The 22975-nt window shown below is 45.4% G+C and overlaps 1 protein-coding gene across 9 annotated transcripts in view; it reads right to left on the bottom strand.

Moving 5' to 3' along the window:
• RBFOX2 (RNA binding fox-1 homolog 2) overlaps window positions 1-22975 on the bottom strand; it is a 250143-nt gene that overhangs the window by 162833 nt on the left and 64335 nt on the right. For all 9 annotated transcript variants that reach the window (XR_009246717.1, XM_058673329.1, XM_058673324.1 and 6 more), the window contains exon 2: window positions 5960-6010. Coding sequence is in view for 7 of the 9 variants with exons in the window: in XM_058673329.1 (XP_058529312.1) it covers window positions 5960-6010 (51 nt within the window). In the remaining 2 variants the exon portion in view is untranslated. The remainder of the gene's footprint in view (window positions 1-5959; window positions 6011-22975) is intronic.

Below are 22975 nucleotides of genomic sequence, written 5' to 3'. Positions count from 1 at the left end.
ATAAAATAGTAAACCAGTAATGAAATGAAATGAAGTTCAAATGGAACCCCCAAAAGCAGGTAAGAACCGGAATGGATTGAAGGCCAGCAAGGAAAGGCCACTGTTCCTATCAGGACAGGAGGTGGGACTAAGCAGGGCTGGCCCATGGACCCACCAGTATGCGTGAGATCTGGCATAGGGAGAGGTTCTGATGGAGGAGCTTAGGAAACTCCCTCGGAGCATGCCCCACATCCAGGACCTGGGATGGGTGGGAGGCTGGGTGGGGCTTTTCCCTTTGTTTCTCCCCTGACCCCAGCTACAGGGGGAAAAAGTCATGATATTAGTATGGAAACAATGGTCTTACTCACTTTCCTGTAGCCCTTGACTCTTTGTGCCCTAATCAAATATGTAAAGATTATCAAAATACAAAATATTAAAAAAGAATGTAAAGTTAACTCAAAAAGTGGCTTTACTGGAATAAAAATTGTCCCTAAAACTGTTCGTTTCTCATCTATCAATAATAGGAAGCCACAGGATAATGCCAAAAACTGATCAAACAACAGTACAATAAGCATATATAGAGGCGCATGGCAGCAAACCACAGAAGAAACACAATGATCTTTCTAGGGAAGAAAAGCTTAGGTACTGATGGCGAAACAGAACGATCTCACACGCAGGCATCAACTGCGGGTGCTGCAGTGCTCCCCAGCCCTTCCTCCACTAGAGGGGGCTAAGACGCCACTGCAGAAGGCCCTGAGCAGGCCAGACCCAGGAGGGACGTGAGCAGCTGAAAACCCCTGCGAATGGGCTGGCAGCAGACCCAGGCAACCTTGCAGAGTAAAAAAAGCAGCTTCACTCTTCACATAACTTAGCAGCAAGGCAGAAGTATGTTTAATTCTTGAAGGACAAAAGGGAAAGTCACTGCAGCCCTGAGACATGGAACGGATGGCACTCTGCTTCCGAACCGGGCATCAGCTGGGGCAGCTTAGGCCTGGGTAAGTGGTCAACTGTGTGAGGTTCCCTAAAAGACAGGAATTATCAGAAGAATGGTTTTTCAAAGCTACAGGTTCAATCCATTAGCAGATTCAGGAGATCAATTTTAGCTAACCATCAGTCACAACTGACAGTTTTCTGGATAGCACAGAATGGAAAATAGCTTAGTATTTAGAACATCAGGTATTTCATTTGGCAAAAACAATCAGTTTGAAAAACATGACATTATTTTTTTTTTCTTTACATTTGAAATGCAAAGATAAACTTGACCCAAAGTGGTTCTAACAATCCAGCTAGAACAAAACCTTGACACAAGATATCTAAAGCGTAACCCTCAGGCTATGTGAAGACTTTCCACAACACCTGTTACGTTAGTCAAAGATTCCATAACCTCACATCAGCAGCAGACAACCGAGACATCAACAGAAAAATATCAGCTCCCAAGGCTGAACAGCCCCACTAACTCTCCCTGTGAAATCGGAGGTTCTTTGGAAAACCTCAGTGCTGGTTCTCCAACCTGTAAGAGAGAAACAAGAAAGCCCAACTTATGCGGTAGAACTGCTGTCAAGATCCCAGTGAACACGCCCAGCAGCGCTCCAGAATGGGGCTAAGTCGACCCTGAGGTTGCTTTTCTGATTCCCTAACATTCCCGGTCCCAGTGTGGACTCAACACCTCAACGGCAGCCACAGTTCTGGCTCCCTCTCCAGGCCAACGTGAATGGCAGTGACTGGTTCCTTTGCATTCAGGAGCCAGAGCACAGTGCCTAATTCAAGCACCCGCTGAGGACCCCTTCCTCCACACCACATTCAACACTTAGTTTGCAAATATTCAACTGCTGGACATCCTTTCCTTAGTTTGACTATTCTAATGATCTAATTTGTATTTTCTTATTTGTTCTAAACTCCTTCCCACCCACCATTTCCCAAACTGAGTTCGCTATAATGAGATGCAAAGCTGCTGACCAAAAAGTTCAGTCCTTGCTATATGTGATTATGCTATAAGCTCCTTTAAATTAATTAATATTCTGGCATTCTTACCACCTAAAACTGTCCTCTCACACCCCTAAAGCCCTCCTTTTCCCAGTAGTTGGTTGTATCCCTACCAAGAGCCATTTCAGTTGATGCCCCAATGTGCTAATTAGTTTTAAGTTCTGGGGCTGGCACTGAGGCATAGTGAGTTAAGCCACAGCAAGGGATGCCACTAGCTTGCCACAAGAGTCCTAGTTCAAATCCCAAGTGCTCCACTTCCAACCTACCTTGCCAGTAATGGAAGGCAGTGGAAAATAGCCCAGGTGCTTTGGCCTGCTTTCAGTCCAGATCTTTGCTAATGCACCTGGGAAAGCAGGGAGGCGCGGCCGAAGTCCACAGCTCCTGGCTCTGCTCTGATGTGACCTCCCCCTGGCTGCAGCAGCCATCTGGGGAATGAATTAACAAATGGGTGACCACTTTCCTTCCCCTCCCTTTTCTCTGTCACTCTGCCTTTCAAATAAATCAATCTAAAACAAAAAATTTCCCAGCATGAATGCACGTAAATATTCTATTTATAAAATATTTCAGGGGTTGGAATTGTGGTATAGTGGGTAAAACCACTGCCTGGGATGGCACCTCCCACACGGGCACTAGTTCATGTCCTGCCTGCTCTCCTTTTGATCCAGCTCCCTGACAACAGCCTGGGAACAGGTGCGCAGAAGAAGCCTGAGTCTTTGGGTCCCTGTACCCCCATGGGAGACCTGGAGGAAGCTCTTGGCTCCTCCTTGGCTTGGCTGTGACTCAGCACTGCCCACTGCAGAGATCTGGGGAAGGATCAACGCCCAAAAGATCTTTCCCTGTCACTCTTGGAAATTAAATAAATCTTCTTTAGAAATTAAATTAAAATAAAATATTACAGACCCACAAAACAGTCCAGCCTTAATCAACACTGAGAACACGCATAAGAACATGTGTAAAAATCACAAACAGCCAGGAATGTAAAGCACTATGCTGTCTCATCAACCTGAATCCGGCATGGCCTTAGATAAAACAGTTGGCTTTTCTGAGCCAGTTTCCACTCCTATGAAACTGGAACGGTATTTGCCTCCTCCCTGTCCAGAGAGCTCACATCGGCATGCACTCATGTATCTGGAGTGCTTTATAAAAGCAATGGGTTGTTGTTCTAGAAAGCTCTAGAACTTACGGCCAGAAGGCTAGGAAACCTTGCATAAAAAGCACAACCTTGGGGCAGGTGGATGAAAAGTTTCCTTGCTTCTCTTCACAGTTGTTCCATTCACATGTGCTGCTGGTGGCACTACTACAACATGGTGGGAGTCACCAACACAGTGAAATGCTGGTCTATTTGGTGGTAATGAACTTGACTGCCAGAATTCTTCACCAGGGGTTACTGAGCCCGAAATGCCTGGTTGAGCTTCCAGAGGCCTACGATGCTCTCCAGCGGCAGATGGAACCACGAGTCCAAGAGGCAACAGAGCGCAAGCTAAACCTGGCTCGTGTCAACCAGTCAGCCCCAGGACAGAGGGAAAGGCCCTCCACCATCAGCTCCTGGCTGGAAATGTTACCTGAACAAGCCACTAGGACTCTGTGGGCCTCCATTTCCTTATCTTCCAAAGGGAACATTCACTTCGTCTACTTTAGCTGGATGAAAAGGTGAGAGGAGAAGATACTGATGAAAAGGCTCCTCAGATTGTAATTTTCACTTCCTTTAAACTTACCAATAAATAGTATCTGACCAAAGTCCCATCTGCAGACAGTCCTTATCTAGCTAGCAAGTGACAGCAGGAAAACAAGCAGAGTAAATTAAGGCACATGATTAAAATTCACCTGCAGCCACTCCCCAGCTCCCGGAAGTGCCAAAGCACCTCTCCACACATTGGGGAGATGTTCAGGCCACAAGTTCAGTTTCCACCCAGCTCCAGCTGCTCAGTGAGCAATGTTTCTCACTGACAGATGCCTCCCAAATCTCCAAGCACAAAGTGAGAGTTCACAAGGTTAGGCACATTAATTAGCAGTACTCATTTGGATTCTGTACTCATCAAACACAACAAGCAGCCATTCAACATCTGCCAGTTTGCACTACTCTGAGATCTCTAATTCGAAAATTCACCCAGAGTGTAAAACAAAGCGGGAGAAAATAAACTAAAACCTGTCACCATCAAAACATGCTCCAAAGTACATTAGCAGCTGTAAGCTACAGCACAGGGCCTACCGCGGCCTGCAGCCCAGGGTATGCGCAATGAGTGTGCAGGTTATGGAAGTGGGGCCCTGCTGCTACCACAGGGAAAACAAAGTAGTTCTAAGAACAGACTACTTTTCTGTGCTTTAACAAACTCCTATTAACTCTTTTGGTTGAGCTCTCCATTCATCTGTAATCCTCACAAGAACACAGCACTGTACAGTACCCTTCTGAATCCTTTTCAACTCTTTGAGTCCATTTCCATACTTCGCATCAACAAGCTCTACCTTCCTACATCCAAAATAAACACATTTTATAAGCAATGAAACATTTGCATTTCTACACAAGCCTAGACTAAAAGCCTGGCCATGTTCCTTAACACATACAAGCCCTAGGTGAAAAGCACAGGCTGAACTAGAGACAATGTCACTCCCATTCACACAGCTTACAGTGCTACCCTGCCCCGCCTTCGCTGCACAACAGACTCACCTGTGGGAATTCCCATCGGCTAAGCAGCCGGGCAATTCTGAGGCCTGCTCCCTTAGAACCACTGGCAGCCCATCTCAGGCCATCAGCATTGCTTCTGACATATGGCCAGGGCATTAAGTTCACAGCTTACAGAAGCCCCAGGGCACCCCAAACCAGAAAGAGAAACAAACTAACCCTCTCCAGCCATGGGCTGATGGCCACGCCTGCCATGCTCCGTTCCAACCGTGATTATTCCACCTGTACCCTACCCAGGGTCAGTCTGGTGCCAGTCTGGCACAGAAAACCTAAACACTGGACAAATACTCTCTGATCTGGATGGACACCAAATAGATCAGTTGACCATGGGCCATCCTGGTTTTTAAGACCAGCTCCAGGAGCTTTGGTGAAATTCAGGTAGCTTTTCAACAGGGGAACTATGTCAGTTCTTTGTTTAGTACTGTAATGACTCAGGTTCCTTGGACAAGCCTAGGAGTTGTGAGTTTTTTCTTTTAAACAATCCTACAAGGAAGTGTGGACAGTCATCCAAGATACTCCCAGGAGCTCCCCTTCCAACTCGCGCAAAGAACATCACCATCTCAAATAACAAAGGGACACAAATCACTCAGAGCCTAGTTACTCCAGCCACACCACTGCTCTAAAAGGCAGCATGAACCCCTCTCTCTCAGTATCTCCCTCCCTCCCTCCCTCCCTTTCTCTCCCTGTCATCTGCTCAAGCCCTCAAACAGCAAAAAGACAGAAAGGCCTCTTTTACACTTGCAGACACTATCCTGAGGATGCCGGGGAGGAGGCCTGGGCCTTTTCCAGTTTCCCCTCTTCCCCGCTCCCCGACCTCCAGTGGAACAAAGAAAAGCTAGAGAAACGTCACTCTCTCAAGCAAGCCTTCCCTGATTAAAACCATAAGGCTCAATTCCCCCAGGGAGGAGAATGGAATTTTCTTGTTGCAGATTTTTACAAGGGCTCAAAAGAAAATCTGTGCAGGAAGAGGCAGAGGCTGAAAATCAAGTCCAGCATTCAAAATGGTGAGGCATCCAGAAAGCCAGGTTAACAAAGGATCACACAGCCAGGAGAAGAAAACCACCACACTAACTGCGCCTGGGCTTCAGGGATGGCTTCTGGTTAAACAGGCACACGTCAGCGAGGGCTATAGTGCTTTCAGGATTAAGAAAAATATTAAATTCATCTCTTTCAAAGTAAATACACTGCTGAAGCAAGCCACATTACCTTGCAGGGTCAGTAGGATCAGGAAACACTCCCTGCCATAACACACACACACACACACACACACACACACCATGCACACAACATTAGAGGTATAAACTGCAGAACTCCAACCTGGCTGTCCCGCGCTGGGAATCCATGATAGCCCGGGGTCAGAGGCTCGTTCTAAAAGAAAGAAAAAAAAAACTTTTAAAAGAAAAACAAATGTTAAAATGACCAAAGTCATCCAAACTGTCAAATATAATTCCCTGCCCCAGATTCCACAGACTTCCACTGCTCTTCCCAGACCACTGACAGGGAGCGGGATTGGAAGTACAATAATTACAACACAAACCAGTACCCATATGAGATGCCAATGACAGTGGCTCTGCCTGCACAATACCAGCCCCCTCAATTCTTTTGCTTTTTCAGATGTATTTATGCGCAAGGCAGTGTTACAGCAAGAGAAAGGAAGGAAGGGACAGACAGACTTTCATCTGCTGGTTCATTTCCCAAATAGCTGCAGCATCCAGGGCTGGGCCAGGCAAAGCCAGGAGCTTCATCTGAGTCTCCCATGCAGCTGCGCAGGGGCCCAAATGTTTGGGCTATCTTCAGCTGCTTTCCCAGGCACATTAGCATGGAGCCAGATCATAAGTGGAGCTGCCAGGACTTGAACCAGCATTCTAAATCCACAGCTGGCAGAGTAGGCTGCGGCTTTACCTGCTATGCTATAATGCTGGTCCCATCTTTTATGTCACTCACCTGCAGGGACCGCACCCTGACAAACGAGTTCCCCAAGCTCCTCTCCTGGGTCTCCTCTCAGTGGCAGATCTCGTATACACCAGTGCTCCTTGGCCAAATAGTAAGATTTTCAAAGCACTGTTGGATGACTGAGGGAGACATCAATAAGGTCCTGGCACGATGGTATAGTGAGCTAATCCTCCCCCTGCACACCAGCATCCCATATGGGTGCCAGTTTGAGACCTAGCTGCTCCACATCTCATCCAGCTCCCTGTTTCTGCTCTGAAAAAGCAGTGAAGGATGGCTCAAGGCCTTGGGCCCCTGCACCTGCACCTGCTTGGGGGACCCAGAGGAAACTCCTGATTCCCAGCTATAGACCAGTTCTGGCCATTGAGGCCATGGGAGGATTGAGCCAGCAGAATGAAGGTCTTGCTGTCTGCCTCTCCTCTCCTCTTCTCTTCTCTTCTCTTCTCTTCTCTTCTCTTCTCTTTTTTCTCTTTCTAAGTAAAAATAGTAACTCTTTAAAAAAGATGAATGAAATAAAGACCCTGATTTTTAAGGAAATTTTAAACGAGAGGCAATACATGTGGCTACAAAAGAGTGAATGAGAACATAAGGTGTCTGTAATTTCAAAGTGCTCAACACACCACTCAACAACTACTCAAGAAATAACTTTATTCCTTCCTCTGATCTTCTCAGCACATGCTCCCATCAAAGCGTGAAATCCAGAATGCAAGTAGCTCAGGCTCACTGCCCAGACCCTGTGCTGTACCTTCCCTGAGAACTGGTACAGTGTCTAACACGTGGTAAGTACCCACAACCAGGTGTAATTAAAACAAATGGGGATTAAAAAGCCAGAAATTGGATAGCCCAGACATGAAGCCTTACGAGTGACAGCCAGCCAACTTTTTGAAAAGGTGCCAAGAAAAGTCAATGGGGAAAAAAGGTCTTTTCAACATATGGCTCTGGGACAGCAGAATATGTATATGCAAAAGAATGAAACTGGGCCCCTACATCATACTATATATACCTTTAACTCAAAATTAACTTTAACCAGATCTACAAAATTTCTTTTTTTAAAAAAAACAGGAATAAATCTTCAATGCTTTTGGCTGAACAAAAACTTCTTTAAGGTCACACCAAAATCTCAAGTAACAAAGGAAAGTAATTCAGTTAGGCAACATTAAAATTAAAAAATTTTGTATTTTGAAGAACATCATAAATAAAGACAATCCCCACAAAATAGGAGAAAATATTTTCAAATAATAGATGATAAGAATTCTTACTCAACAAAAAAGGACAATATATACACACTGGGACCCTGGCTTACTATCAGGAGGCAGTTCCCCATCCCTGGGTACTGGGACATTCAGAAAGTCGTGTGTGACTGACCCTTTTGTTTCTCCCCTTCCCCCAGAAACAACAAGAAGAAATAGCAAATTTGGAAGCAGTGAATTCACCCAATTTTCCCTAAACCTTGATCCTTCTCACCTGATCAACCATGTAATCATTACAAAACAATAAAAATTGTTTAAGCTAAAATTTTTAAAGATTTATTTATTTTTATTGCAAAGTCAGATATACAGAGAGAAGCAGAGACAGCAAGATCTTCCATCCAATGATTCATTCCCCAAGTGACCACAACGGCAGGTGCCTCACCTATCCAAAGCCAGGAGCCAGGAACTTCCTCCAGGTCTCCCACATGGGTGCAGTAATCCAAGGCTTTGGGACATCCTCAGCTGCTTTCCCAGGCCACAAGCAGTGAAGCTGGGATAAGAACTGGCGCCCATGTGGGATCCCAGTGCGTTCAAGGCAAGACTTCAGCCGCTAGGCCACTGTGTCGGGCCCAACTTAAATTTTAAAAAAAGGACAAATAACCCAACTTAAAAATGAAGAAAGGATTTGAACAGAAGTTCTCAAAAAATTTTTTTGACCAAAATATTGACTACACATAGCTTCTGATAATTTTTCATCTTTCCATTCACTCCAGACAATCACTCACACAAAAGGAACATTAATCTCCATTAACAATAAGGAAACAAAGTTATCAGCTTCCGTACAATTTCAGGCAGGTTCATGGCTTAATAGCTAAATTCTCACCTTGCAACTACCAGGATCGTGTCCCAGCTGCTCCACTTCCCTTCTAGCTCCCTGCTTATGGCCTGGGAAAGCAGTAGAGAATGGCCCAAAGCAGGGCAGCCGGGATCAGAACCGGTGCCCATATGGGATCCCAGTGCGTTGAAGGCAAGACCTTTAGCCCAAAGCCTTGGGTTCTACACCCATGTGGGAGATCCAGAAACTCCTGGCTTCAGATCAGCTCAGCTCCAGCCAATGCGGCTTCTTGGACATTGAACCAGCAGATGGAAAATCTTCCTCTCTGTCTCTCCTTGTCTCTGTAAATCTGACTTTCCAATTACATAAATAAAATCTTTTTTAAAATCCAAACTTCGGGCCCAGCGGTGTGGCCTAGCGGCTAAAGTCCTCTCCTTGAAAGCCCCGGGATCCCATAAGGGCGCCGGTTCTAATCCCGGAAGCTCCACTTCCCATCCAGCTCCCTGCTTGTGGCCTGGGAAAGCAGTCGAGGACGGCCCAATGCATTGGGACCCTGCACCCGCGAGGGAGACCCGGAAGAGGTTCCAGGTTCCCAGCTTCGGATTGGCGCGCACCGGCCCGTTGCGGCTCACTTGGGGAGTGAATCATCGGATGGAAGATCTTCCTCTCTGTCTCTCCTCCTCTGTGTATATCTGGCTGTAATACGAATAAATCTTTAAAAAAAAAATCCAAACTTCAAGTTTTTTTTTTAGGTTTTATTTTTTTTTTCAGGTGGAAATTTCTTTTTTTTAATTTTATTTTTTTTAATTCATTGATTACATTGTATTATGTGATACAGTTTCATTGGAACAGGGAATCACCCCACCCCTCCCCCCGCCCTCTCCCCATGTGGAATATTCCACCTTGTTGCATATCCACTGATCAAGTACAGTTGAGATTCCCTCTTTGCAAGCATAAACTAAACATAGAGTCCAACATCTTATAGTCCAGTCTAGTTCCTCAGCTTCCTGGGGAGACCCTGTCCGGTCCGAGGGCAGAACCATCAGATTATCAACCCGATCAATTAAAGGCTCCAACATACCCTCAGCAACAATTAACTCCGTTGTGTAACTAATAGTTATAGTATTGAGTAATCAATATGTTATAAACAATTGCAATTTCTTAACCATCTTCTGTGATCACCTCATTGTCAATTCAGTTTTAGTTTATACACAACATATAACATAATATACATAAAATAACATGTTTTACATAACATCATATCCTCTTAAATTAACGCAAACATGTGGTATCTGACCTTTTGGGATTGGCTCATTTCCCTTAGCATTTTGGTTTCCAGTTTGGCCCATTTGGCTACAAAGAACTGCATTTTGGTTTTTTTAATAGCTGAGTAGTATTCCATGGAGTAGATGAACCATAGCTTTCTTATCCAGTCTTCTGCTGATGGGCATTTCGGTTGCTTCCAAACTTCAAGTTTTAAAAGTCAAATCACTAAGAATGTCAATGTGCTATTTTTACACACAACATATTTGTACATCACAGTATAAACACAGGTATTTCTACATGCACAGAAAAGACCTAGATGAACACACAGCCACCTTCTAACTGTGATTACCTCAAGGGGAAGAGTAAGGTTTGTAGTATGTTGACAGGGCATGTGTCATCAGAGCTGTTTTTACAAGGTGTGAAATTTATGTAGCACTTCGAGTATCAGTATTGCCAATGTTTCATGATGTTTTACAACTGATAAAACCAGCTTCATATTATCCTAGTCCCTACAGTGTGTAAGACAGGTTTATAAACCTCATCTTACAAATAGGGACCAGTGCAATGTCTCAACTGGCTATTCTTCCAAGTCCAAATGCCAGCACTCCATATGGATGCTGATTCATGTCCCAGATGCTCCCACTTCCCTTCCAGCTCTCTGTAGCCTGGGAATGTAGTAAAGGATGGCCCAAAGCCTTGGGACCATGCACCCACATGGAAAACCCAGAAGAAGCTCCTGGCTCATGGCTTCCAGTCAGCTCAGCTCTGGCCATTGCAGCCACTGGGGGGAGGGGCGGTGAATCAGCAAAATGCTGCCCTTCCAACAACAACAACAAAAGCTTCAAAAGAGAGAGAGAGAGAAAGAAGTGTTAAGAGGATTTAACAACACAGAATCTCTGATTTCAGTATGGAATTATAATTGTGGTCATAAGTCTTCAGCAATGATCAACAAAACACCAATGGAAATGAAACTGTCTGAAGAGCCAGTGGGAGACACCTGACACCCATGTTCGCCAGCTGCAAATAACTTGAGAAATATTTTAAGTTACTATAAATTCCAAGGGATTCATCACACAAACCCTAAATCTCACAAAACGGCGCATTTCCAAATGACCCCTTCCACTTTTCATTACTCTAAAGCCAGTTCTTAAGGAAAATGTGCCTGGTCAAGAACAATGGAACACTAGCCCCAGCGCCGTGGCCTAACTGCTAAAGTGCTCGCCTTGCACACACTGGGATCCCATATGGGTGCCAATTTGTGTCCCGGTGGCCCCACTTCCCATCCAGCTCCCCGCTTGTGGACTGGGAAAGCAGTTGAGGACGGCCCAAAGCCTTGGGACCCTGCATCTGCTTGGGAGAACTGGAAGAGGCTGTGGCTCCTGGCTTCAGAATGGCTCAGTTCCGGCCACTGCAGCCACTTGGGGAGTGAGCCAGCAGATGGAAGATCTTTCTCTGTCTTTCCTTCTCCCTGTAAATCCGACTTTCCAACAAAAAAAAAAAATCTTAAAAAAAAAAAAAAAAGAATAAGGGACACTGTAGATCAATTCCAATGCCCAAGGACAAGGACAGAGTGAACTGGATCAACTCTCAAGCAACATGTAACGTCACATACCAGCATACACAGTGTCAGCTGTATCGCTAGAGGGCACACAAGAGATACAGTAAGAAGACAAGCTTTGCTTCCAGGTGACAGTGTTCTTGTTGAGCAGGTTCCCACAGGATAGGTCATCTCCCTCCCTCCCAGCTCCTAAAACACTCAGGCCAGCAGTGTGCCAGTGTCCTGCCCTGGGCTGTTTTACAGCAGAGTGTCTCTGGCAAGACAACTCCCATGAACTGCCTTCCTCCACCTCCGGGGAGTGTGAATTTCTGGAAGATCTGCTAGCATGAGAACAGAGAGTCTTAACTTCTCTGCCAGTCACAGCATGGTCTCTCCAATTAGACCTAGGTCCAAGCCCCTGAGCTAGGTGTTAGGAGAACACTGAAAGGGATGGCTCTTCTTGGTTTTATCTTAGCGCAAGGAGTAGATGATACCATACATTAGTGATATTTTCTCATATATCAAACACATAATTACCTTACACTATGTCTGCTGTTTCATCTCCTATGCTTTAGTGTTCTCTTAATTACTGTAAGCCGGTATTTCAGAACTTCCACCTCCTATTAGGCTAAATCTCTACAGCACTGGGTAGGAGGTGACATGGTGCCCTAGAGCATATCCCACAAGGGTTCTGGCTCAAGACCCAGCTGCACTTCCGAGCCAGCTCCCTGCTGATGCACCTGGGAAAGCACTGGAAGATGACCCAAGTGCCTGGGCCCAACCCTGGTTGACACAGCCATGAACCAGCAGCTGGAAGCTCTCCGTGTCTCCACCTCTCTCTGTGTAACCCTTTGAAATCAATAAACAAATCTTTAAAAATATATGGATGTGTGTGTATGTGTGTGTACACATACGGGGCAGGTGTTGTGGCACAGCATTTTAAAGATTTATTTTTATTTTTTTTAATGGAAAGTCAGATAAACAGAGAGAGGAGGAGAAAGAGGAAGATCTTCGGTCCGTTGATTCACTCCCCAGGTGGCCACAACGGCCGGTGCTGCGCCAATCCGAAGCCAGGAGCCAGGAACTTCCTCCAGGTCTCCCACACGGGTGCAGGGTCCCAAGGCTTTGGGCCGCCCTCAACTGCTTTCCCAGGGCACAAGCAGGGAGCTGGATGGGAAGTGGAGTTGCCGGGATTAGAACCTGCACCCATACGGGATCCCGAAGCGAGCTGCCAGGCCACCATGCCAGGCCCTACAGTGTCTTTCTTCAGAGAACCTAGCAACACATTGTTTAAGGACCTTACATGTAAGTGCCAAAACTACTTAACCTATGCAGCAAGCTGTGTGCCGCGACAGTTTAAAGTACCAGTATGACACCTGCAATCCATGGCCGAGTCCTGGCTCACCTGCATTTCTGACTCAGCTCCTGGCAAATGCATCCAGAAGGCAAAAGATGATGGCTCAAGCGCTTGGGCCCCTGTCATCCCCATGGGAGATCTGGATGGAATTCCTGGCTCCTGGTGTTAACCTGGACTAGCTTCAGAGGCCAACTCAGAGTGACTCAGCAGATAAACAGTATCCTCTTCCCCTCACTCTCCCTTTCAAATTTCAAATAAAGTAAGTTCATTAAAAAAAAAAAAAAAAACACCAACAAAGTTCATCGAAAAGCAAACACCTTTTCAAAGAGCAAAAAACTGCCCTAACAGCCTGACTGGTGCCTGGGAACACAGATTTGGGAGGGTTCTACCTGCAGAACTGAACAGGGCAGGTGGCTCTCACCGGGTAACACAGCGCACAGCCTGGCATGCAGCAGGCGCTAAGGACAGGCTGCCTGTGAGGCTCAGCACAGTTCCTAATGAGCCTCCCTGTGGACAAAATGGTCACACTCACTGCTGAGAACCCAACATACCACAGGTGACTCCCAGCGGGAAAGGGCTCCCCCAGACGTCACCCCAGGCACCTTTTCCCTTTGCTGACTCCATGTCCTCCACTATTATAGCACACAGCCATAAACACCAACAAGCAAGTTCTATCAATTCCAGTGAACCTCTGACTGTGAAGTCCCAAGGGTCCCCAAAACACCCACGGTGTGCAAATCACTTTGCTAAATGGTGAGGATGAAAACCAACAGGGCCTTCCCCGTCCAGCAAGTGTGCAGTGTACATAAACCACTCTTTCATCTCTCAGCTGCTCAGGTCTACTAGTCTGTTCTCCAGTTAAAATAGGCTAGATACATTTCCCTGAGCAAAATTTCCTTCTTAGCACTGAAGTGATGCTAAATAAATATTTAATAAGTCCATCAGGCAAAACCTGAGATACAAAGCTCTAATAAACTCAAAGGCTACACATATTTTCCCTGTCTTAGTGTGTTCCTCATTAAGAAATAAATTGGCCAGCAGCCCCGTTCACTGCCGGTAAGGGAATAAAATGGAGCAACCGCTATCGACAACAGGCGTGGCAATTCCTCGGGTAGGTAAACAGAGTGCTACTCCAATTCTAACAATTCCACCCCTAATTATACACCCACAAGAACTCAAACACTAGAACTGCAACACCTGTAGGCACAGGTGAGCAGCAGCACCATGCACAACAGTCAAAAGATGGGAAGAACCCAAACATCCATCAACAGATGAGCACACACAAAGAATATTATTCAGCTATAAAACGGATTATGCCATCAAAGTTCACTCATGTTGTAGGACGTACCAGTGCATGATATTAAGAAGACAGACACAATGGCCAAATATTGTATGACTATGCAAAATACACAGACAAGGCAAATTAACAGAAACAGCACAGTAATCTCGGCCTGATTCAGCTGCCTGCTAATGGCCTGGGAAAGCAGCAAAGGATGGCTCAAGGGCTCGGGCCACTGTACTCATGTGGGGGACCTGAAGAAGCTGCTGGCTTCAGCCCGGTCCACCCCCAGCCATTGTAGCCATTTGGGAGAGTGAACCAGTGACAGAAGATCTCTTCATTTCCTCCTTTCTCTGTAGCTCTGCCTTTCCAATAATAGCAAAATAGCTATTTTTTAAGATTTATTTATTTCAATTGGAAAGGCAGATATACAGAGAGAAGGATCTTCCATCTACTGGCTCACTCCCCAAGCAGCTGCAACAGCCGAAGCTGAGCCATTCAGAAACCAGGAGCTCCTTCTAGGCCTCCCTTGTGGGTGCAGGATCCCAAGGCTTTGGGCCATCCTTGACTGCTTTCCCAGGCCACAGGCAGGGAGATGGCTGGGAAGTGGAGCAGCCAGGATTAGAACTGGAGCCCATATGGGATCCCAGTGCGTGCAAGGCAAGGACTTTAGCCACTAGGCTACCGTGCCACGCCCAAAATAAGTATTTTTTAAAAATAAACAAAACCACCACTCCTGCAATTACATTAATGGGTATTGGTAGTTTGAGATAAAATCATCAGTGATTGGAACAGACAGATTTTAAGAAGTGGTGAACATCCTGGCACAGCAAGTTAAGCCTCCACCTGTAACACAGGTATCTCATTATCAGAGTGCTGGTTTGAGTCCTGGTTACTCCATTTACAAATCAGCTTCCTGCTAATACACCTGGGAAGGCAGCAGACACGAGCCCAAGTACTTGGGCTCCTGCCAACCCCATGGAAACAAGATGCAGTTTCTGCTTCCCGTCTTGAGCCTGACCCAGTCCTGCCTGTGGCAGCCATTTAGGGACTGAACCAGCAGATGGAAAATAGATCCTCCGCTCCCTTTTCTCTCTGTTGGTCTGCCTTACAAATAAATCAATCTTTAAAAAAGAAGGAGATTTGTTCTGGATTAGTGTATACCCTAGAAACCTGGCTGAAGACACAAGGAAGTTCTAAGCAGTGACACAGTATGAATACAGCAGGGCCGAAACAACTTTAAAATTATAAAATGTTTCCACGTTACTGCATTGCTTCATGTGATGTTGCATAGGTATGTATAAATAAATAAATATCCTAAAAAAAAGGCCTCTTTTGTCAACATTCCTAAAAGCTTGTGTGTTAAGGTTAAAGCCTTACATTCAGTGTTACTTCACACTAGGGTATATGTCACATAGACACGTATTCTGAAGTCTAGAGAGATGTATCCCAAATGCTTACTGTGGTTATATGTTTTGGTGTTGAATTTTGTTTTATGAACAACACACTTGGAAGGATTATCCTACCTGTCTTTTCTAGTACTTCATCAATAAACATGTATTATTTTTACTTAACCATCCAAAGCCATAGATGACAGTACACCTACCTGAGGGATGCTGTGAAATAACACACATTAAGCTCTCACACAGTGCTCGCCATGCCAAAGTACACAAAAACATTAGAAAGAATCCAGACCCTATTCTGCTTCTCTTGCTATAAATATGCTTCAGGACACAGGCCCTCTTTCACTTGGTGACAGCACTCACCTCAGTGCAGACCTGGCTCAGCTCAAGCCTGCCCTCAGTGCCGCCAGGGTTCCTACCTGGGCCAGTCTGAAAAGTCCTGCTCAATACTTCCCTGTGTTCAGGGTCCTCATGGTTATCAGGATTAAGTCCCAAACAATCTACATCTGTCCTTTTTCATTTCCTTCCATTTACGGATTCCTTCAAGAAGCATTTAACAGAGATGTCTGTGTGTCTGTTACAGTGGTAGAAATGCATGGAAAATTAAGGATATTATACTGAGTTGAGGATATTAAGTTGAGGATACACTCTTTCAAGGAATTCACAGTCCAGTAAGAGACACAATAGGGGGCCCGGCGGCGTGGCCTAGCGGCTAAAGTCCTCACCTTGAACGCCCCGGGAACCCATATGGGCGCCGGTTCTAATCCCGGAAGCTCCACTTCCCATCCAGCTCCCTGCTTGTGGCCTGGGAAAGCAGTCGAGGATAGCCCAAAGCTTTGGGACCCTGCACCCGCGTGGGAGACCCGGAAGAGGTTCCTGGTTCCCGGCTTCGGATCGGCACAGCACCGGCCCGTTGCGGCTCACTTGGGGAGTGAAACATCGGATGGAAGATCTTCCTCTCTGTCTCTCCTCCTCTCTGTATATCTGACTTTCCAATAAAAATAAATAAACCTTAAAAAAAAAAAAGACAGACACAATAGGAACCTTGCAATAAAATGCAAATACAAGGTCCATGGTTGGCAGGGGATCACAGCAACCTCACTCGATCTATTCCACACCACAGCAACTGAAGTAAAACCCAGTGAAGCCCCACCATCTACTTCACAAGGCCAGCTTCTAACTCCAGTGCAGTACTCCTCAACGGTGGTCAAGTCCTTCGGGATTTACAAAATAATTTCACAGGTTTCAAAAAGGAGTTATGTTTTTGATAGAAGAATATCTTCACATTCCCCAAAAGTTAAGATCTCAGACATTTTCTTTTTTAAATTTTTTAATTAAACACTTATTTACTTCTACTGGAAAGGCAGATAAGATTTATGGAGAGGAAAGACAGAAAGATCTTCCATCCGTCGGTTCACTCCCAAGTGGCTGCAACGGTCAGAGCTGAGCTGATCCAAAGCGAGGAGCTAGGAGCCAGGAGCTTCTTCTGGGTTTTCCATGTGGATGTTTTTCATATAGGCCATCCTCTATTGCTTTCTCAGGCCACAAGCAGGGAGCTGAGTAGGAAATGGTGCGGCTGGGACACAAACCAACACCCACATGAGATCCTGACGCTTGGCAGGTGTGGATTTAGCCATTGCACTGGGCTTATCTATCAAAGACATTTTCTTTACTGGATTACCACTATTGATATTTACCTATCAAAAATACAATGGGGAAGGGAAAACTGGCATTTGGCATAATGAACTAAGCAGCTGTCACACCAGCATCCTCTATGGATGACAATTCAAGTACTGGCTGCTCTGCTGCTGATCCAGCACCCTGCAGATGGCCCAACTTCCCAAGCACCAGCCATCCATAACAGAGGCCTAAATGGAGCTCTGGGCTCTGACTTGGATCTGAACCACCCTAGCTGTTGTGGCCACTTAGGAAATAAACCAGCAGATGGAAGGTTTGTATAGCTGTCTTAATCAAGTAAACCTCTTTTTAAAAATTGATAGAAAAATTCAACATGAGGGAAAAATTTTTTCAATTCATCTTAATATGTTAGTAAATCGTTAGCCTAAAAAATTGATGAAAATTTCATAAATTTACATCTCTGCCAACACAGTCATTCGTAGCTTGATGGGAGTATGTTCTATGCATTGTGTGCTGAGGTCATTTTGTTGTGAGAACAGTAGTGTTTACTCACACAAACCTAGCTGGTCTATCGCAATGCACCACCGACCATATGGATTCTCGTTGACTCTAACACACAACTTAGAAGCTGTGCAGGGCAGACCGCACAGCACAATGCACCAAGCCACTATTTCGTGCCCTGTGTCCAAGTACCAGGCCAGCTCCCTGTTAGTACACACAGGAAGCAGCGCGATGCACTCCAGTGCTCCGACGCCTGCTGCCCACGGAGGTGGCACAAGTGGAGTGCCTGGCTCCTACTTTCATCCTGGCCAGAGCCACTTGCTGAGGTTATTTGGATCATGAACCAGCACATATCCATCTCTCTTTCTCATATTTGCTTCTGCATTAAACCCAATTCAATATGTTATTTTAAGTAGACAGGAAATCTGGCATTCCACCAACATGTATTTGCAAAGTTATTTTAAAACTCTTTTTGTATATCTTTGGACACTGTTCTTTTTTTTTTTTTCCCAGATTTATTTTATTTGTTTGAAAGACAGAACTACAGAGACAGAGAGAAAGAAAGCTTCTGCTGTGGTATAATGCCCCTGGATGTTTTTAACACCACACTGAAACTTGGAAAAATAACCAACTTTCCCAAGTTAACTACAATGTGACATCTGAAATGTTACCAGTGAATTTTCCCACAACTTGTTCTAGTAAAATCTATCTGTATTGCCCATTGAATGGATATACTTTTTTTTTATCTACAAACAACTCTAAGTATTGCTCATTTATAAAACAGTCCTTAAGTTATGCACAGATGTCACTATAAATTATGCCCAAATCACATTTATTAATACTATCACTGATCTTCTCAGGAAAGTTTTTAGGTAGCACAGTCTACAATATATGTTTTCCAAACCCTTAATTTTTGTTTGAAAGCTCAGATTTTATCACTGGTAACAGATACTGTCATTGTTTCTCTTGAAATTCAGGGTAACTTCATTCATTTTTTTCATAAAATGTCTGTTAAAAACCCAAGTCTGAATAAGCAATCTGTTGTTTTTACAAATAACAATGGCATTTTCTGAAAAAGTAGTTAATTCAGCCGGACACACAATCATGGTTTGCATGTGTTAGCCATTTTGTCACACAGAACATTGCTAAAGAATATCAGTAATAGTTACGACTGCTTCATCAAGGACATTCTCAAGTACAATTGGCAGCTGTGTGACGGTGAGAGCTCTAACTAGTGAGCAGTGGATTCAGGACAGGATTCCCTATACAGGCAGATCCAGGGAGAGGGAAGGCACGGTCACTGGCACCGCACTGGCCTGAGGCATGCTGCCAGGGATTCACCAGCTCCAGCTCCGGGAGAGCTCCTTCACAAGGTACTCCAATTCTTTCCCTTTAGAATGGAACACCACCTACCCTACAAGGTTGCTATCGAGAAATTCCCACAAACTGACTACCTTAATAAGGCAACAAACAGTAATCACACAGGATACACTCCCCCTCTCCCCTACAAAGGACCACAGAGGGTCGAGTATTTCTGATCCAGGCCCTTGACCTACGCCCTCCTCGTCTTGTTCCACACTCACAACCCAGACTGACATTGCAGAAAATCAAAGAAACAAGCTGAAATGTTCTCCCATGGGTACAGAGCTTGTAAGAGGTAGAACCTGGTATCAAACACTTCCTTTTATTCACAACTCCATTAGAGGGATCAATTAGAGTTGTCCCTATGAATCTGTTGATTCTGCATACACAGATTCAGCAGCCATGGCAGAAGGTAATATTAGGCAGGGGGGTGGGTGGAAGCTAAGTCTGTACTGACCACATCTGGACATTCTTTCTTACCACTGGTCCCTAAGCAACACAGTGACACAGTGCAAGCACTTATACTGTATTAGATTTTAACAGTAATCCACAAGATTTAAAGTTTACAGGAAGACTGTGTAGATTATAAAGAACAAGGGACTCGAAGACTTTCAGTTTGGGAATCTGAAGCAGAATAGATTCCCAAGGACATCAAGGGACAGCAGTCTGACCCTTCTATCGGCAAAGGAAACCCATGGTTTAGTTCAGGTTCTTGAAGGCTAAAAGGTGTGCCCAAAATCTCAGGGGCCGTTAATAACAAAAAGAGGTCTGAAACCCAACACTACTCATCACAAATTTGGGGTTCTTCAATTGTAACTTAGAAACCTAAGCATATGAAATGCTCTTTTGTGCAATCATTGACAATTACCCAGACCTGTATCTGAATGGAACAACGGGCACCATCATGTGAACACCTATGATGAATATGCCAGCTGGTCACCACCAACAAGTTAGTTTGTGTTGCCACATTCAATTCAAACTAAAGTGACAGTGAGCTGAAAACTTCACAAGCTTTGGCATTACAAAAAAAAAAAAATTTAAATAGCTCTTAATTAGGCTTAGTGTATAAAAGAAATACCTCCCAAAGGATCATCCTACAACATTCATAAACCCCGGAGATACCCTAACATGTTGAATAACACTGTGGAAATGTAAATTAACAATTCTACCAAAAATCTCATCTAGACAACATAATGTTACATTAATTGGTATATACTAGGTATTTTGATTCAGCTTTCATAACAGTCTCTTCATTTACCTGCTACTCAGCCTGATGTCAAACCAGCTCTGCTTCCTGTTAGTGGTGGGAATTAAGCTGCTCAGCCTCCTCAGCTCTATGCTGTGATCTGAGCCTATCCCTCCGCCCTGCAAGGATGGGCGGTCAGGCCTAACAGACACAGGAACGTGCCCAAGGGCACCTGCTCCCTAGAGAAAAGCCAAAACTACAGCAGTTTTTATCACGCTGAAGGTACTTTAAAAAGTGTATGGGAGGGCCCGGCGGCGTGGCCTAGCGGCTAAAGTCCTCGCCTTGAAAGCCCCGGGATCCCATATGGGCGCCGGTTCTAATCCCAGCAGCTCCACTCCCCATCCAGCTCCCTGCTTGTGGCCTGGGAAAGCAGTCGAGGACGGCCCAATGCATTGGGACCCTGCACCCACGTGGGAGACCCGGAAGAGATTCCTGGTTCCCAGCTTCGGATTGGCACGCACCGGCCCGTTGCGGCTCACTTGGGGAGTGAATCATCGGATGGAAGATCTTCCTCTCTGTCTTTCCTCCTCTGTGTATATCTGGCTGTAATAAAATGAATAAATCTTTAAAAAAAAGTGTATGAGAAATGTAAACAAAAGAAATTTATTTAGATGCAAGAATACGTGAAATCCAAACATATGAGAGGCCTTCAAAATGCTCGTGGAAAATGGGAATTATGGAACTATTCAAAAAGTTTCTGCACCAAAGTGAACCTCTTTTATTTGGATTTTTCATGAACTTTCTGAAAAATACACAGGTGCTTTCAGCTCACAATCCTTCCTTAGTAGCCACTACCCTAGACCTGGATGCCTGGATAAAATGCCCTGAACTGCTCGTTGCTGCTCTCTGCAGTGCCCAGATTGCTACAGCCGCCAAACCTCTGACCCAAACTCCCTGCCATCTCCTTGTAGTGCCCAGAGACCAAGTTCCTGAACTTGCTTTTGTTCTTTTTCAGAAGGAAAATTGGGGAGAGGAGCACACTGGGACACAGAGGAGAAAGCTGCCACCTGGATCACTAGCATCCCACAAGGGCATAGGCTTGCGCCCGGCAGCTCCACTTCTGATCCAGCTCTCTGCTAACGTACCTGGGAAAACAACACAAGATGGCCCAAGCGCTTGGGCCTCCGCCACCCACGTGGGAGACCCAGGAGGAGTGCCAGAATCCTGAACTCATCCTGCTCTGATCCTGTCTTTCCCTGCCATTTGGAGTGTGATAAGAGTCGTCTCTCCCCCCACCCCCAACTCTTCTCTCAAATAAATAAAATAAACTTTAAAAGGAAGCACAGTCAACTATTAAAAATTCATAGAAGAGATGCCTCCATCAGATCCCATCATCCCCTAGTCCATTTATCAGCTCAGCTCTCCAACGTCTATACTGCCCTCTTAGACAACTCTCCATTAAAGTCTAACGCAACTTGTAGGGAAAAAATGAGACTAAGTACAGTGTTCTGTGAGCAGTACAGGAGGCAAGGAACCTCCAGAGCTAGCATGGTATTGTCACTCAACTGGAGGCCTTTTAGAGGAGAAAAGGACCCCCAGATTTATAAATGAAAGGCTGAGGAGACGGGGAAGGGGAAAGCATTGCAGACTCGGGACCCTGCAATATGCTCCATCACACACGGGGTTGCATGAGCAGAGTGTTCTCTCGGTTACCCAGAAGCACAGTGGGCGGAAGTTAAATGATCAGGGCTGGTCAATGGCAGCCCCACAGCCACAACCATAACTTTGTTCTTTCTATACCAGGGTATACAATGCCTTAATCCAGAACAGCCTCCATTCCTAGGCCCCTCGAACTTAGCCAGCCGCGTTCATTCCCAGCAATGCAAATAAACTGGAGAGAATTCATTTTAACCTGTGAGTATCACCCCATTATTCCCAGCAGACGAAGAAAAACAGAGTTTCTTAAAATTCAATGTGCAGACAAGCCACTAGAAAGCATGATTAAAATGCAGCAGCTCTGGAAGGTACCATGAGCACTGGCTCTGCCACCCGATGAGGGCTCTGGAGCTGGACCCTCTGGCCCTCAGTCAGAGGCCCCTCCTCCCCGCCAGTCACCTGGCCTGCACTCCTGACTTCACCGAGTGATTTCCCATCCTGGCTCCTCAGCTGGATGGTCTGATAATCATTTTCAAATGACAGTTTTCTGTGTCTTTCCTCTTGGATTCAGTGGGATGAGACATGGGTTGTTTCGGACACAGAATTCGGACCCCTTAGACTATAACCTTTCCAGACATAATTAATCCTGCCTCATGATCGTGCAGTACAAAGAATTGCATAATTATCAACAACAGTAACCACAGCAAATGCAGAAGGACAACAGAGCAAATGGCTAAGCTGTGGATGTATCAGCTTACTTCCCCTCAAACCACACTGCAGGGGCAGTCCCCATGGCACTGTCATTTCCTTTGTAACTGTGAGGAAGCCAACTCATCAGCGAGAGACTGTGGCCTGCCCAAGGTCAGCCAGTGAGTCCCAGAACAAGGGTTCTGCCTTGGGCCAATCTGATACCAAACAGCCCCTGCTCTCAAACACACCACCTAACACTGCTTCTTCCCTCATTACCCAGTGCTAGTGTCACTGATCTGACAGACACACTTGAGCAAATAAACCCAAGTGGGTCACCTTAGAGGACGCAGCCCTGCAAAAGCATGGTATTCCTCACAAGTCGCCATCATTCGAAACATCACTGCTCCACCTGCTCATCCAAGAGCGGCTGTCCGGAAAACAGAAATGCTTTCAAAACCTACACCGATGACTACACACAGCCTT

Source organism: Ochotona princeps, chromosome 15, assembly GCF_030435755.1.
Source record: "Ochotona princeps isolate mOchPri1 chromosome 15, mOchPri1.hap1, whole genome shotgun sequence".
Taxonomy (NCBI): Eukaryota; Metazoa; Chordata; class Mammalia; order Lagomorpha; family Ochotonidae; genus Ochotona; species Ochotona princeps.
This window is presented reverse-complemented; position numbering and strand designations above follow the sequence as displayed.